At 36.9% G+C, this 18,098-nt stretch overlaps 1 protein-coding gene across 1 annotated transcript in view; it reads right to left on the bottom strand.

Moving 5' to 3' along the window:
- Nucleotides 1–18,098, bottom strand: part of LOC132130780 (guanine nucleotide exchange factor VAV2-like) — a 226,896-nt gene that overhangs the window by 10,745 nt on the left and 198,053 nt on the right. Inside the window, 7 exon segments of the mRNA XM_059542587.1 lie at nt 536–550; nt 974–1,106; nt 1,220–1,305; nt 2,662–2,748; nt 2,924–2,992; nt 5,635–5,730; nt 10,435–10,534. Coding sequence (XP_059398570.1) covers nt 536–550; nt 974–1,106; nt 1,220–1,305; nt 2,662–2,748; nt 2,924–2,992; nt 5,635–5,730; nt 10,435–10,534 — 586 coding nt within the window.

Genomic DNA, 18,098 nt, shown 5'->3' with positions numbered 1-18,098 from the left:
CCTTCTTTTTACTGATTGCTAGTCTATAGTATTAGTGAAGGATTTTCTAGAAAATTCTGTCATCATTTACTCACCCTCAAATTCTTTCTTATGTTTCTTTCTTATGCTGAACACTATGCTGATATTTTGAAGAATGCAACCACTGACTTTTTATAGTAGGTCAAAATCCTATGGAAGTCAGGGCTAATGGCAACTGTTTGGTTACTGACATTCTTCAAAACATCTTCTTTTGTGTTCAACAGAAGAAAGAAATTCATAGAAGTTTGGATCAACTTGAAGGTGAGTAAATGATGATCATTTGCCTTTTTGGGTGAACTCAACCTTTAATGAGCTGTATCGAGTAAAAAATAGCTTGGAACTTTCAGATTCTACAAAAAATGCTAAATTGCCAATATGTAAACACTATGTTTACATTCTGGCAGTTTAAAACTGCTGTGGATCTCTTGAGATTAAAGAAAACAGATCACAATATCACAGAAGTGAAAGGCACAATCACAGCACCTCATTACTAAGAGAACATGAGCATTCAGCTTACCATTTTTCCACTCGACTGGCAGGCATGCAAAGATATTGAAGGCAGAGAGAGAAAAGGAGAGAGAGAGAAAGAGAGAGATACCCTGTTACACATGCATTCTCATATACATGCAAAAATTCCTGATTGTTAGATTCATGGAGAATGCATTGGCTTCTCTGCATTTACATACACATGCTAGAGCACCGGAGAAGGCAGTGCATCATCTCTGATTGGTTGAAATTATGAGCATCATGCTTTAACACTCAAGGACAAGTGTATAATGAACGCAATCCATCTGTGCTATTCACAGAGCAAACTATCAGATCATCATATTTGCTTTTGCAAGGTTAACAAGCAATAGATAAAGATCATTGCCTGAATCAATTTGAAAGAATCAATAAAATCAGAAATAATTATTCTGGAACAGGCCTGATGGCTGGCGATTCAAAGGCCTCTCACCTTTTTCATGTCACGGTTATTCATAGGGTCATCAGACATCTTGTAGAAATGAAGTTCGATGATCTCTTTTAACTCATAGTTATAACCTTTCCTCTTGCAAACAATCACAACTTTATCAAATAGGAAGATGTATCTAGGTACAGAAAACACAGAAAAATAGATAACACAATATGTTTGTAGTAGAACAGGTCAAAGGCCATTTCTTCTCATTTCATATGAAAACATATAAAGAAGGTGCAGTCGTACCTGTCTTGTTTGGTCCGGTTAACTATAGAGCACACTTTAAGCTCTCCGTCTATCTTTGGCCTACCGTATTCCTCTAACTTCACTTGCTTTGAATGATGCAAGCACACACACACACACACACACACACACACACACACACACACACACACACACACACACACACACACACACACACACACAACACAGTTATTATATTTATACTGGCATAATGGCTCAAGGAATTTATATATTTCTTTGCTACATACATTCAATCATCAATTGTTCCTGTATGCAATATGGAATATTACATGTAAATATAAGTTACATTTGAATGCATTAATTGGAATTGCAAAAATATAACAGAATTCTCAAATACTGCCATATGGATAGTTATAGGGAGTTAATTTTATTTTACATCTAAAGAAAGATTTAGCATGCAAAACCACTGATGTCTGGTTTAAAAGTTTTTTTTTTTTCACGAGCACGTCAAAGATTTTTTTGTAGAATATTTTTGTCTTGCACAACATTTTGTTTACAGATAATTTTTGTGTGAGAAAAAATATCAAAAGAGTTCTTTATTGCAAAATACCTCATTATTATGTAGCTCCATACTGTTGCTGTATTTTTTTCTTTCTTTTTACATAAATAGGTTTATGTATCAACTGTGGTTCCAAAATGGGGGAAAACAACATACTGTAGAAGAAGTATGTTTGAAGAAGAAGACTTCATGCAATTATATTAGATGTTACTGGCAAATAAATGCTACATACATACAACTGTACATACATGCAGCTGGCAAAGACCACAGTGAATGTCTTTTGTCTGTAAGTGGCATGCCTCATTGGCTCTCTGATGTTTAGCCACGGGCATCATCTACATCACAGGGTTCACATAAATAAACCAGAGCAGATACACTAACTCCTACATTAGTTACTGGGAGAGGATACACTGATTTCATTCCCTTCAAACACAGTCCTAAACACATCCTGCCTGTGCCCATGGCCTGGAGGCTTTCAGGATTTATTTTACTGAACAGAAGTGACAGACGGGGGCAGGTAGAGGCTTGTAAACAATTAAATGTTTGGGGATAAAGAGGAATTTGCCAGCAAGCTGAAAAGTGCACAGCCTCAGACCTCATAAGTCTTTCACTTGACACAGTAGAGGGGGAAAACCATATTTTTGCAATCCTCGTGAAGCCACCATGAATTATTGTTGAGTCCATACCAAAATGCTGAAATACTGATAACAGCTATGAGGTCTCAGCATCGATAATTACATGGGTACCTCAACAGAAACAGGTAGGCCAGTGAATATGAATGATATATTTCCATATAATTTCATGTACAGGCAAACATCTTTCAATCAAACGGACATAAAAATAATTATTAATGACCTTTAAAGTACATCCTCTTTCTGCATTTTTTTCAGATTATGCCAGAGAACCGCACTTCATGAACACTTACTAGATTTTCTATTGAGCTCTGAAATTCACTTATTTTCTTCAGGGTTTCATTGTCTCTTTTCACCTCGTTGATGTACATTGCCAGGTCCTTCAAAGACAAATAGACAGAAAAAGTCAAAACACTCCAAACTGGATAAAAATATCCAAGCCACTGATTACACATTAAACATTCTGCTAGGCTTAATTATATTAAAACCCACTGTTGACATCAAACACTGTATTGGGATAATATGTGTATATGACGGTCATATAAGAGTTCAAACCTGCATGGCTTCTAGTGCCTCTTTAAGCTGCTGTCTCTCCGGGCGTTCAATAGAGTGACCTACCAACTCCTGTGGACAGACAACATAATGATAACTTCATAACAAATTCTTAGCCTGACACAAGACCTATATATGGTGATACTTCACTCTAAAATACAATATTTTAATGTTGTGTATATATGTACAGTACAGACCAAAAGTTTGGACACACCTTCTCATTCAAAGAGTTTTCTTTATTTTCATGACTATGAACATTGTAGAGTCACACTGAAGGCATCAAAGGCTATTTGACCAAGAAGGAGAGTGATGGGGTGCTGCGCCAGATGACCTGGCCTCCACAGTCACCGGACCTGAACCCAATCGAGATGGTTTAGGGGTGAGCTGGACCGCAGACAGAAGGCAAAAGGGCCAACAAGTGCTAAGCATCTCTCGGGGAACTCCTTCAAGACTGTTGGAAGACCATTTCAGGTGACTACCTCTTGAAGCTCATCAAGAGAATGCCAAGAGTGTGCAAAGCAGTAATCAAAGCAAAAGGTGGCTACTTTGAAGAACCTAGAATATGACATATTTTCAGTTGTTTCACACTTTTTTGTTATGTGTATAATTCCATATATATTTCCACGTGTGTTAATTCATAGTTTTGATCCCTTCAGTGTGAATCTACAATTTTCAAAGTCATGAACATAAAGAAAACTCTTTGAATGAGAAGGTGTGTCCAAACTTTTGGTCTGTACTGTATATACACACACATATCGAGAAAAACAATTATACCACACGGCTGTTAAATGCTTGATTGAATGCTTGTAATAGTATTGTTGAAATAATGTGTCATATTGTTGAATGCTTTTAAAGCACTTCTACTGTATCACTTCTCCCAAAATTTTTCAGTCCTTATATCCTACAACAGCAAATGAACTATGAATATATAAACACACACACACACACACACACATACATAGGCTACATGTATCAGATAAATAATATGATAAATAATTATAATTCTAAAAAACTTAATGGAAAACAAATGAGGATTTCCCCAAAGGAATGAGGTCTTGTTTGTTTTAGCAAACATTTTCAGAACAAGCATATGCCATCTAAAGCACAACTCACACACAGCAACACTCCCTGGGTTGAGTGTATGAAATGGGCAGTGGATAATATGATTTAAGCATGACTGATTTAAACAGTGACACTTTATCCACCTCCCAGTGCTCACTTACCTCTCCGCTGTATCCTGGCTGTCTGTCAAACGTCACACTCTTTCTTTCCATATCCATTATTAATGTGTGTTGTGAATTAATGATGGTTTGTATCATGCAGGGCATCCTGTTTTATACATGATCTCTATTAGCAGTGGCTGAGCAGAGTGGAGATCCACATGGGTCTTGTTGGATGAGGTAAAATGATCTGAATGTTTAATAGGATTTGGGGGTTCACAAGGTACTGTCGTTCTGCTGTTTCAAACTTTAAACCGAAAACAAAATAAATGTAAGATGAACAGGTACCAGGCTTGCCGCGAACGACAATGTTGACGGTGTTACCGGTTTTAAGCCGCAACACTGGTTACATCACTTACCCACCATGACACCGTCCCCACCATCATTTTGATATCTTTAAAGTATTAGTTTTTTCTTAAATATTAATTCGAATTAAGTAAAAATAATAATAATAAATAATTTATTTTAAAAGAGAGCATGCACTATAATTAAAAACTGAATTCAGCATCAATGCTTGGTGCCAAGAGACACATCACAGATCAGCATAACCGCGTCATCTCTTCTCCCTGTGCTGTCTCACTAAAGAAGACACATTGGCCCCATCAGATGAGGATGGACAACTGACAGCCAACCTGAAAGCCGGAATCATATCTATTTTAGACGGGAAATATGAAGCTCTGCCAGAAGCAAGCAGGCAACAACATTGCTGAACCCGCGCTACCATGATGACCACGACCCGAATGTTGAAGAGACCACGAAGATAACAGAAGAAGAAACAGTCATCCTCGGTAGGAAAGCACTGTCAATGCACACCGTGAGAGAAGAGAGAGAACAAAATGAGGAGGAAGCCGACATCGAGCCGCAGCCCCACAAAAAGAAAAACTCCACAAGCACTGTAAATAAATGCCAATTAAAGTGTATTTATTTTTATTTTTTTAGAGTGCTGACTTGTCATTTATGTAGGCTATGGTCATTTTGGAAGTTTTTCTTTTACATTCGTTTCTTATTTATATGGTTTTATCTTATTTAAAGTTTGTGTAATTTATTTAGGCCTATTTTATATTCTTATTCGTTTTAAAACCGTTCTAATATTGGCTAGGCAATAAACGTTCATGGTTCTTATTTGTTTGGGTCCACAGTTTGCCGATTTTCAGGTTTTTCAGTCTATGCATGGTGGTATTTTGTATTCGTTATATTAATAAAAGGTCTGTATTTAATATCATCATATATATATTTTTTTGTTCATTCAAGCAATTGACACGGAATTGCCAATTGCCGCTAATTCAAAAGTGAAAGTATAAAGCGCACGCATTTACCCCCCTCTCCCCACCACGGTGATACCGGTATTACCGGTATTACCGGTATTACCGGTGTTGTCACACGTCGATTAACCGGTTGGAAATTTTCCTCACTGTGGCAACCCTAACAGGTATCTGAATTTTTCTTATAACACTCTAAATGACAGCTCACAGTAGTGTTGATGGTGACTCTCACCTTAAGCAGAAGGTGGTATTTGAGGACCCTCTGCATAGGGACCACCAGGAGATCCTGCAGTTTGAACTTCCCCTCCTGGACTTTCATGGTACACTCCTGTGGAGGAAGATTATAGCAACAGGTCAGCAGTTTTTAAAAGAAAAATCTCAGAACAAATAATGCCCACAATAAAAAAAGAAGTGGTATTCTAAACTGACATAATTGCTAAAGATGACAAGACTTTCTGGAATGTGGCATATTTTGCAACAAAATAAATAAATAAATAATAAAAGAAAAGACTTGATTTTATCTATTAGGATTTGACTGGATTTATGATATTATTGGCCAATGATATTTTTCCTCAAATTTTTATTAATGATTATGAAAACATGTTTTTCTTTGTAATCCTGTATACTATGTAAATCTGTTTCCACCCAAAATAAATACAAACATGAATAAAAACTTTATTTTTTTCAATTGTGACTCTGTATCTCACAATACGACTTAGGCCATCCTTAAAAATATTTTGGTTTGCAGTAACAGTAATTAAAAAAAAAAAAGGTCGGTAGGTCGGTCTATATTTTTTTCAAGTTTCAATGTAAAAAAAAAAGTAAATTTTTGTGATGGTGATGACGTCGGTATGAATTTAAACAAATTAGCATATCATGACGTCACTGACTGGGTCTTCAACCTGTGCCTTCGGGCGCATCATTGCAAACCTCATTTTGATGCAGGCTATATAGACCACAAACAAATTTAAATCTTTGTCAAAAACATGTTTATTGCATGAATTTCAGGTGAGAAAAAAAATGAAGTACTGTTTTACTTGCATCCACCGCTACGTATCAATGCAACCTACAAATGAGAGAACGTTTACTTTGCTTTCTTGGGTTGTCACTTTTGTGAAAAAAATCCTGTTTGAATTGAGTGACGAGTGTTCATTGAATCGATTGTAAAATCGATTTTGCATGTCTAAAGTTTTATACGCAAATAACACCAAATATAGGTAAATCAACGGACAACAGGCAGGAGGAATGTAAAGATTCAATATATTGGTAAAGACTAATATTTCTGATTATTTATTGGCGTGAAGTTACGTGCAAAATGATAAACAGGAGTGCAACATTTTCGAAAAACAATAAGCAGAGTGGACTGCCATAATGCAAAACATTTACTGCAGGCTTCAACATGGCTGTGTTTACGATTAAATTTCAACAACAACAAAAAAAATCGCATAGGCGATTTTCTTAGGCTATCAAAAAAATATTTTTTCGAATATTCGTCGAATTTAAAATAAAAATCCACCTTCGAATGCGCATATAAATTTTGGGTGTGCATTAAGGAAGCTGCCTTATGAGCCCCGGTACGTGTTCCATTCCATCTCGCTGCGCGCACAGATGTGTCTACACAACTTTCAAAGGCGGACGAGCTCGACACGCAGTATCTGCTTTCTCATCTTTCACCTCGTGTACGCGCACGAGATGCGATGACAATATATGTGTCATTGCATTATAAGGTAATGTTAGCCTATCCAGTTGAAGCCACTTAAAAAAAATAAAAAAATCAATGTGGAGAAGATCTTGTTTACATCAAAACTGAAACCAAGCTGTTCACACAGAACACATATTTTGCGCATCTCATGTTTTTAAATAAAAAAATGTATCCTGTGTGACTATTTAACAATGCATGCATACATGATGCTGTTTTGTTTATAGTTCTTTAAGCAACTTAATTAATAATAATTGGTTCATAAACATTATTTTAAATATTGTTTTTTTCACAGTCATGTATTCTAATGCTTTGAATAAACATGCAGTAATATTTTGAGCCTCAGAAGAGAAGCGAAAAAGCTTTTCTTCACCCTAACTGAAATTATGCATTTAAAATTCGAATACAATTCGAGTTTTGATCATATTTAAGTAAAACATTCGAATTTAGTTTTTTAACTATTTTGACAGCCCTAGGCGGTTCAAGCCCGAAACTGTATGAGACTGAATACCGGCTGAATTCACATTTCTGTTGTAAAAAGAGAAACATTGTGCAGAAGTATTATTTGCTGTTATGCGTGTTTGTCCGAAGCTGCAGTTGCTGTGTGACGCCTGTTCAAAAAAAAAAAAAAAAAAAAAAAAAAAAAACACCTGGACACGCACCGAGAAAAGGTCTTTAAAATCATTTTCTTATTTTCGTTTTCGAAACTTGTGTTGGTTGATTCGTGCTTGATTCGTGCAATAGATTTTCGAACATAAAGTGACAGTCGACACGGTCACGGTTTTAGACTAGAGAGGAGAAGGGAAAAGATCTGGGCACAGTTTTTCCAGAACTTTGTGCCAAGTTAAAGCGGTGTCGAGCTGTTTTAATGAATTTTTTTAGATGTATTATGGTGCCCGAACCCGTATGACTTTGAACAGTGACTGCGAACATTTAGTTTACTGCAGCCGCAGCCATCATTACCAAGAGCGAACCGTTGACTCTGACAGTGAGTGAGAGTATGAGACGAAGCGAACGCACAGGCCACAGTGTGACATCCGTGTAAACACAGATGACGTCAAGGGTTTTTTTTTAAATTAAAGAAGATAGCCTTCATTTGTATGTAGGCCAAGGCAATTTATATATTTACAATACTTACTTAAATATAAATAATAGTTTTTTATTGCGTTTGTATTAGTTGTTTGAAGAGTAAAAAAATTATTGGTCAGTCTTAACGCAAATTTACAATTGTCAAGTCGGTCGGACTAAAAGCAAAAAAATAAATAAAAAATTGAGTCGGTGCTAAATTGACAGGGTCGGTCGGGTTACGGCAAACAAGAATATTTTTAAGGATGGCCTTAATTTCATATTTTAAACACAATTATCTGAGATGGAAACAGGCTTCAATAGTTCCTAATCACACACACAATAAGACCTGAAACATTTATTAAGTAAACAGTAATATGGTCATTTAAAAAAAATGATTTCATTTTGTCTAATGTGTATAAACTGCATACTGTATACAAACAGACATGATCTTTTCCTCTGCACGATTTGTCGTCTTCACTTTTCTAACACCTTTCACTGTTAATCCCGTCCTTTTTTAATCTTCCTGTACTCAAATGGCAAGTAAGCAAGGAGGACGGACTGCTCAAATGTCACGCTTGACATTCAGAATAGACTAAGGAAGAGGCTCATCATCTCTATGACTATCAGTGACTCCATGTCCCTCCTTATGAAGCATCTCTGACTAATCCAATACAAGAGCCACTTGTCTCTATCCAAGAGGTCTCATAACCACGCATTGAATGGACTGTACCTGATTACAGAGCCCTTCTTATGTGTGTCAACAAGCACGTCCAGAAGTGCGGTTGCTATGATTTCATCTCTAATCCTGTGTGGAAATAATGGCTTCTCTTGCCAGTCTTTATTTTTGGAGACATTAAGTAAACCACACTGCCTCAGACTGTCAGGCACAAAAACAGCCCAGAAGTCTTTGCATCCTGAGCAGCATTAACAGAGAGCAAAATTAGCTCATGTCCCAAAACTGTCAACAGCAGTCTGCTCAGAGGGAATACTGTGCTGGTGCTGACCACTGGAGAAGTGTCTGGGAGAAAGCTGTTTAAAAGAGTCTTTTTAAGGCAGTGTTCCTGCTTCAGCACTGGCTGATGAGAAGTACAGTTTAAGTGAGTGAGACCTGCATGTTGATTTTGAGCATTATTAATTCACTTAAAGAGACATTTCAATGTAATTCAAAAATTACATTTTGTCATCATTTATTCACCCACGTTTCAAATGCACATGCCTTGGAGCACAAAAGGAAAAAAAAATAATGTCCTGGTTGCTGTTTTTCATGCAATAAAAATGAATGGGTACTGGAGCTTTCAAACTTTAAAAAAGGAAAACAAAGGATCATAAAAGTTGTGAATTTGACTCATCAACTATAAAGTTAATCCAATCCAGTCTTCTCCAAGCCACACGACTGGAACAGATTGAAATAATGAGAGAGATAAAAATGTCAGTTAAATGAACAAATTGTTCTGTGAGTCAGACTGTATCTGATTCAGTTCACATTGACCAGTGATCAAGTCCTAGCAGTTAAAAGCAAACTGGAGACGTATATTGGTCTGCTCCTCATACAATTAATTGTTATTGTACTTATAGATATATGTATATTTTTATTTGATAGAAAGTTCAAAAGAAAGCCATTTACTTAAAATAGAAATATTTTGTAACAATATATGTCTTTATTGTAATTTTTAATAATATAAATGGATCATTGCTGAATAAAAGTATTAATTATATATATCTTTTTTTACATTCTAACTTACTCTAAAATTTTGAATGGTTGTGTATCACAGTTTCCACAAAAATGTTAAGCAGCACAATGGTTTTCAACATTGACAATAGTACATGTTGATTTGAACACCAAATCAGCATATTAGAATGATTTCTGAAGGATCATTGACAATCACTGACAATCAGAGTAATGGCTGCTGAAAATTCATATGTGCAATAACAGGAATAGAATGGACAGAAATTACATCATAAATATTTTATAATAGAAAACAGCTGCTTTAAATTGTAATAATATCTCACAATATTGCTGGTTTTACTGTTTTGTTCAAATAAATTCAGCCTTGGTGAGCATAAGAGACTTCTTTCAACAAATGTAAAAAAATCTTAATTATTCCAAACTGTTGACCACTAGTATATATGTATGTACAGCATATATATGTATATATATATATATATATATATATATATATATATATATGTATGTATATATATATATATATATACACACACACACACACACACACACACACACACACACCAGACTGTATAGCATACCTCCACTTTACACTTGACATCTTCCCGTGTGGCAATCAGCTCATCCAGTGTCTTCTGAGCGTTCTCCATATGGCTGCAATACTGGCCGTAGATCAGCAGTCTTCAAAAGAAAGATCAAAAGATCGATATCATGACCTTGCAATGACATTCAATACTCAGTCTCAACATATTAAAGGAATAGTTTCATTATATGGAAAACAAAAGACTGTAATTGGTGTAATTTGGTTTTGGTCAGTAAATAATGACATAATTTTTATCTTTGAGTTTATTTTCACTTTAAACTGAATCTTTGAAACCATTAAAATAATAATAATAGTAATAATAATCTGAGCTACAAGTCATGAACAAATAGTGTTATATAATTTTAAAATAGAGCTACATCTGTTGTGCTCTCTTTATCTAATTAATCTGAGTGAAGCATGTTGTGGATTCTGGATTGTGTACAAATTAATTTAGGCCTCTGAGAACGTCAAGACACATTTATTACATTTCACAATGGACTCCTGATAGTGATCAGCACATTCTGGAAGCAGCTCAAAGTCATGTCGTCTGGATGATGGCCCCACGTGTGGCACAGATTTCTGCTTCTGATTTAAGTAGGACACTGGCAGAATTGGCAAGCTCAAACCCTTGGATACTCTCAGCTTGCCTGCCTCTTAACTGTGGTCTTGGTTAAGACAATTTCAATTTATAATATATAATTATTGCTTAGTTATCCTTGATCATGAAAGAATGACGAATGAAATAGTAATCCCATAGAATCCCAAATAAGAAAGAGAAAATCTGGAAAGAAAAGTGGTCTGATCAAAGCAAGAAAAATTTTATCCATATCCAATCTGGATTATCCTCTAAAGAAAAATACATCTGGGTAAGGTCGAATGAATCAAAAGATGAGGATCAACTCAAATCCAGCTCATTAAGTGTGGTCTGTGATCCATCTGTTGATGGCCTCTAATTCAGTCTCACCTCTTTATGTTGACACACGAGCACCCGTTAAAATCTGTTACTATACAGAGTACGAAACTAAAACTGTAGTCTTGGGCTGAAAAGTGTGCTCCCCTGCTGCTCTGCTCAATGCCTGGGCCTCCGTGCCCTTGGACTAAGCAGGCCTGATTAAAGGCTAATCTGGAACAAGAGACACGACTTGGCTCCTCATGGAAATGGACTGATGGAGATTAATGGCAGCCCCACTCAATTATGAGCCAAAATGCACATTTAACTGCATATTGAAAATGCGGGAGCAGGTGTCGGGAATTAGCTGTAATAACAGATGTCACAGGCATAATTGAACATGAAGGTCTTCTTTACAAGGCAATTTCCAGATTAAATGTTTCAGGTGCCTTGTAAAAAGGACTGCGAGGGAGAGACGGTGCTTTATGTAGGACACTTCAAACAATGCAAGAATAATGGAACTAAAATCTTCACGTTAAGTGAATTCTTTATCTTTAAAATGTATTAAATGCATCAAACTTTTACATTTCAAATTACATTGTTAAAAAATGTCATATTGTTGTATTTGTTTAACTTTTTTGTTTAAAATTTTTTTTTAACAAAGTATCATGGCTCAACATTCAGCTTTGCTATCAAATAAAATAAAACAGAAAACCATACATTTTTACAACATCACTGTTTTTACTAGGGATATAACAGAATCCTGAACAATTCTGGGATGATCAAAAAAGTTTTTCCAGGTATTTCTAACAGCAGTATTCAGAAACTGAATAATCAAATGTAAAATAAAAGTGCATAGTTCTCACTGTATAAATTAAATATAGATTTCTAAACCTACAACAGTTATATAGTCAAGAGCAGTGAATGATCTGTATGAATAATTTCAGTCAGGTTTCAGGCCCCACCATAGCACAGAAACTGCACTTGTTAAAATTACAAATGACCTGCTTCTTGCGTCAGATCAAGGCTGCATCTCATTTCTAGTTTTACTTGATCTTAGTGCTGCGTTCGACACCATAGATCATGACATACTCATAGATCGATTACAAAACTATACAGGTATTCAAGGGCAGGCTCTAAGATGGTTTAGATCCTACCTGTCCGATCGCTACCATTTCGTTTACTTAAATGGGGTGTCATCTCATTTATCATCAGTAAAATATGGAGTGCCACAAGGATCCGTCCTAGGTCCCCTTCTATTTTCAATATACATGTTGCCCCTTGGTAATATTATTAGAAAATACTGAATTAGCTTCCACTGTTATGCTGATGATACTCAGCTATATATCTCAACGAGACCAGATGAAACCTCTAAATTATCTAAGCTAACAGAGTGTGTTAAAAATGTAAAATATTTGATGACAAATAATTTTCTCCAATTAAATTCGGATAAGACAGAGATATTAATTATTGGACCAAAAAACACCACACAGAATCTTGTAGATTACAATCTGTAACTAGACGGATGTACTGTTACTTCCTCTACAGTCAGAAATCTGGGTGTTATATTGGACAGCAATTTGTCTTTTGAAAATCATATTTCCAATGTTACAAAAACCGCATTCTTCCATCTTAGAAACATTGCCAAGCTACGAAACATGTTATCTGTTTCTGATGCAGAAAAGCTAGTTCATGCATTCATGACCTCTAGACTGGACTATTGTAATGCACTTCTAGGTGGTTGTCCTGCTTCGTCAATAAACAAGCTACAGGTAGTCCAAAATGCAGCAGCTAGAGTCCTTACCAGGTCAAGAAAATATGATCATATTACCCCAATTTTACAGTCTCTGCACTGGCTACCTATTAAGTTCCGTATCAGTTACAAATTATCATTACTTACCTATAAGGCCCTAAATGGTTTAGCTCCTGCGTACCTAACTAGCCTTCTACCACGCTACAACCCATCACGCACCCTAAGGTCACAAAACGCTGGACTTTTGGTAGTTCCTAGGATAGCAAAGTCCACTAAAGGAGGTAGAGCTTTTTCACATTTGGCTCCCAAACTCTGGAATAGCCTTCCTGATAATGTTCGGGGTTCAGACTAGAGGTCTTCACAGTGCACCCGAGACCCGTCGACCCCGGACCCGACCCGGGACCCGTACGGGTTCGGGTCTATATTTTAAATCATCAGCCGGGTCCGGGTCGGGTCCGAAACTATTACCTCGGGTCCCGGGTCTGTTTAACATTGTGTGTAATACCCGTGCGATCGGAATCATCGGACTCGGAGAACACCCGGCCGTGATCAAAGACTGCTTGTGTTTTTTGTAACTTGCAACTTGTAAAATTAGGAAAAGAAAAGAGTGAGCCAAAAAAAGTGATCGATCTCTCTCTCTCTCTCTCTGCTTTTAGAAGCAGAGCGCGCACGGTATTAATGCTTAAAGACTTGACACACTCATATTTAATATATTTCAAATCAGCAACACAATCTGAGGTGAACTGTCACATTAATGTTTTCTATGACGCTCAAATTGCGTTAAAGCATTTTAGGTTGATACAGCTAGCACGCATGTGCAGTCTCGATCGCGTTTCATGTTTATATGGCAACCAGTGAGGGACACTTCGACCGCCAAACCGCGTTTTACATTTTCTCCCATTTTTATAATATTATAAATAAACCGTTTAATCTTAAAGTTTTAGTGGTTAGATTCAGACTCGATGCAGAGCAGAGAGCACAGAGATCAGATGATAGCAAATAAATAACGTCAGCAGCCATGGCATTGTACGAGCTATCGTTATTATAGTTCAAAAGGGCAAAGAGTCGAAGTTATGCGAGTTAACTCGAGTCAGAATGTACATGTGCACAGTAGGATTTGTCATCCGTCACCGTGACATCAAGTGGATTTTTAAGCTGAAATAATGAGTGGATTCAGCTTGGACTTGGAATAACGAGAGGAATAACATGAATAACTTTCTTGTCGGAGGATTAATGCATCACAGGCAGGTACAAGGAAGAGATACTACGCCTCTTTAAATTAGGTAAGACAAAAAGCTTTATTTTTCGCAACAGGTTTATTGACTTGTAATAGTAATTTAAGGTGGAATATGTGAACGTCGGGTCCAGTCGGGTCTGTGTCTTCCCGGCGGGTTCGGGTCCAGATTTTAAATAATATACGGGTCCGGGTCGGGTCCTGGTAGGCATTTCTCTGATCTACACGGGTCCGGGTCCAGTTTTTGAAATATTAGACGGGTACGGGTCGGTTCGGTGTAGTACATTACGGGTCTCTTTCGGGTTCGGGCACGAATTTTTGGACCCGTGAAGACCTCTAGTTCAGACACACTCTCTCTGTTTAAATCTAGATTAAAAACGCATCTCTTTCGCCAACCATTCGAATAATGTATCTCTTAAATTGTGAGTGTAGTTGCATCTGCATTTTTATTCTTTAGCTTGGGTTAAACTAATTTTACTTTGTTGGATCAGCAGCTATGCTAATGATGTCTCTATTTTGTTTCTATATTTTGCCACGGGATTTACATCCCGTGGTAACTAGGATTTACACAAGCTCCAGTCTGCATCCAGAACACCTGAGAAGAGATGATGCTGACCCTCAGAGGACCCCAGATGATCCTAACCTTGAATCAACAAACAGAACTAACAATTATTGCTACATGTGTGACTGCATCATATAATTACTATTAATTAATAATATTGATAGTTCATCATCTAGCTGACTACGTCTTGTATTATTATTATTATTTTTCTTTTTCTAAAATCCTGTCAAACGTGCACAAACTACTAGCTACTACTAAATATTGTAGAAACATAATTTTCTGTAAAGTTGCTTTGTAACGATTTGTATTGTAAAAAGCGCTATACAAATAAACTTGAATTGAATTGAATTGAACACCCGGGTTAAAATCTTTATTAAAACTATAACTTAAGAGCTGTGAATTCATAAGTTAGTTATAAAAACATTTCTGGTGTGTACTGTAAAAGAGAGATCCAAGATAACATTTAAAACTGAGTTAATCAGGGTTAAAACACATTTAATAAATACATTAAAAGAACCCAAAAGCCCTGCCCTCAATAATATCCCGTCTGAGGGGAGCGCTACATATGATTTAGGATTTAGGAACTAGATGATGCTGACCCTCAGAGGACCCCAGATGATGTTAACCCTGAATCAACAACAGAACTAACAAATATTGCTACAAGTGTGCCTGCATCATATAATAATTATTAATTATTAATAATATTAATAATGTTCATCATCTGGCTGACTACTTGTATACATTTTTCTACAAATCCTGTCATACGTGCACAAACTGACAGTCACCACTTATAAGCTATTACTAAATATTGTAGAAACATAATTTTCTGTAAAGTTGCTTTGTAATGATTTGTATTGTAAAAAGCGCTATACAAATAAACTTGAATTGAATTGATCTCTGCCTTTTGTTAATTAACATGAATGACACAGAGAGCAGCAGGTTATTAGGCTGCTGTCACTTTAAGGCCTAATTCACTGATTCAATATAGTGATACACTTCCGATTCTAAAGATAATAGCTTACACATCCAGTGAGCAGATTTGTTAAGGAAGGCTGCAAATGCTCTTTCATTCAGGGTTGTACTCAGGACTTACATTAGTGTGCAGTGGAGATCACTCTTTAATTACCTATTAATCATGTGCATTTAAATGCAATTGGACAGAAGTGAAACTTGTTAACCAGAAGCAATGCACATAAGCAGTACAGTCTCAAGCAATGTGCTCTTTGTGAAGCCAATTCTGTTGACTGATCAAGCTTGGAGTGCTAAACACTTGGCCTCCCCAAAGGCATCAGTGTTGTAAGAGAAAGGTGTTGAAATGAAAAGAAATGCTGCAATTTGTGTTGGCACTGTCTCGTTGGCTTTATGACACCAATTAACCTTGAACATGCAGCATCCTGACAACTGCAATGGCAAAACAGTCAAGGCTATTCAGGCTCTTCTCTAGAAGTTCTTCTTGGTTTCCACCTTTTTTGGCACTTCAGACTATGAGGGTGAGATGTGATTGAGAAGGTAAGATAGGGAGAGAGAAAAAAAGCCCTGGGTTGCTTGTGTGTGAATATTCCCCAGGGTGAAAGCCTTTGCCATGGCCGTGTAAACACATGTTCTTTGGATTCAACTCTCTTCCGGTGCTATCACAAGCTGCACCAACTTTCTCATTATGGCAAAGCTGTCATGCATGCTATTTCACAGAAAATACAATTTGGTATAGACGCTCTGCTTCCAGATTCTATCTGTCCACAAGAAAAGACCTAGGCCAGCGAGGAAAACGCAAAGCAAAGTGGAAGTGACAGGCCAGTGAGAGAAGTAATAGTCTTCGTCATGAGGCCTTGAAGACCCCTCACCTTCACTCTAACACAGCCCGCACAGAGTGAACAGGGGCTCAATCTCAACGCAAACCAACTAATAATGTTCCTCATCACCTCTGAGCTCATTCCAGCACTATCACATAAATTAGTTTGGAAATAACCCTAAAAAAATCCATTTGAGACTTTAACGACCTCTATAACAGGTAAACAACTGATTTGCTTTGCACTCTCAGATATTTCTTGATACGACGCTGTGTGGACGGGAATTTTTTTTTAGAATGAGGGAAAAAAATATTGGATTGGGGTAAGCTCCGGCTTCGTGTGGACGTAGCCTTAGAAAGCAGCTTGCCGATTTTGTTTAAAACAAGATGGTATTTTGGCTCTTCAATATGCCCTTCACAGTGTAAACAGCTTCTGAAAGGCTTCTCATTTATTTCATTCTATGCAAAACAACACTGCAAAAGGTTGCAGGGACTTACAAGTGGAGATAACAAAATTAATTAAGCAGCTGGGCTTTTGGAGAAATAGACAGAGGTGTGGAAAACAGCAGCAGCACAGCAGCCAAATCCCCTGGCCATTTCTCTCTTTGTTGAGAGGAAAGGGAGAGGGACTGTTCATCCCATGAAAAATAGAAACATGCCAATCAGATGAAAAATTGCAAAGGCAAATGACACAGCCCTTCTTTAATGAAATGAATAATTTGCCAAAAATACTCATTGTTATTTAATGGGTAATGCCACCAAATGTAAATATATCCTGTCAGATTTTATTGTGAGGACATTTTTTTATAAAAGCCGCCTTCTTTCTCATGCGCAAATATTTTCTTAATTTTTATTATTAGAAAGAGAAAAACAACAACGATTTAGCTATTCAACTGGCATTTCATGCAAAGTGTCAACCATATTTTGAGACTGTCTGAAAATTAACTGACAGTTATTGAGCATGAGATAAGACTATTGATGGTGGTGCGCAATACAGACAAGCAAACAGGTGAAGAAAATAAGTAAAATCAAGAAGACAGCAAGAATGTCCAGTGTTAAGGCATAATGAAATGGCCATGCGTGTCAGAACAGGGCCACACTACTGCAATGTCATGCCAAAGTGCAAGCACCCACGGAATACTGGCTCAATGAGATGACAGGCTCAGAATTACATAAACAAAAGAATGTGGGCGAGAGAGGCGGTGCTGTCACACCGACTCTGTGTGATGTTGCCCGCTGGGCTAAGGAAAGAGCCTTGTAATGGGCCAATTACCTATGCAAACTGACAAATGGAAACAATAGGGCTGTCTCCTCAATCTCTATTATTTTCCATGCTTTATTTTTGGAAGCGATCGATCCCTGTCACCAACTCGAACAACTGTAAATAAGCACATAAAAATTCGGACTGGGTCTGCTTCAGTTAATGGGGCTTAAAAAA

Source organism: Carassius carassius, chromosome 47 (genome assembly GCF_963082965.1).
Source record: "Carassius carassius chromosome 47, fCarCar2.1, whole genome shotgun sequence".
NCBI classification, from domain to species: Eukaryota; Metazoa; Chordata; class Actinopteri; order Cypriniformes; family Cyprinidae; genus Carassius; species Carassius carassius.
The sequence above is the reverse complement of the archived record's forward strand: the minus strand, read 5'-3'. Positions and strand labels throughout refer to the sequence as shown.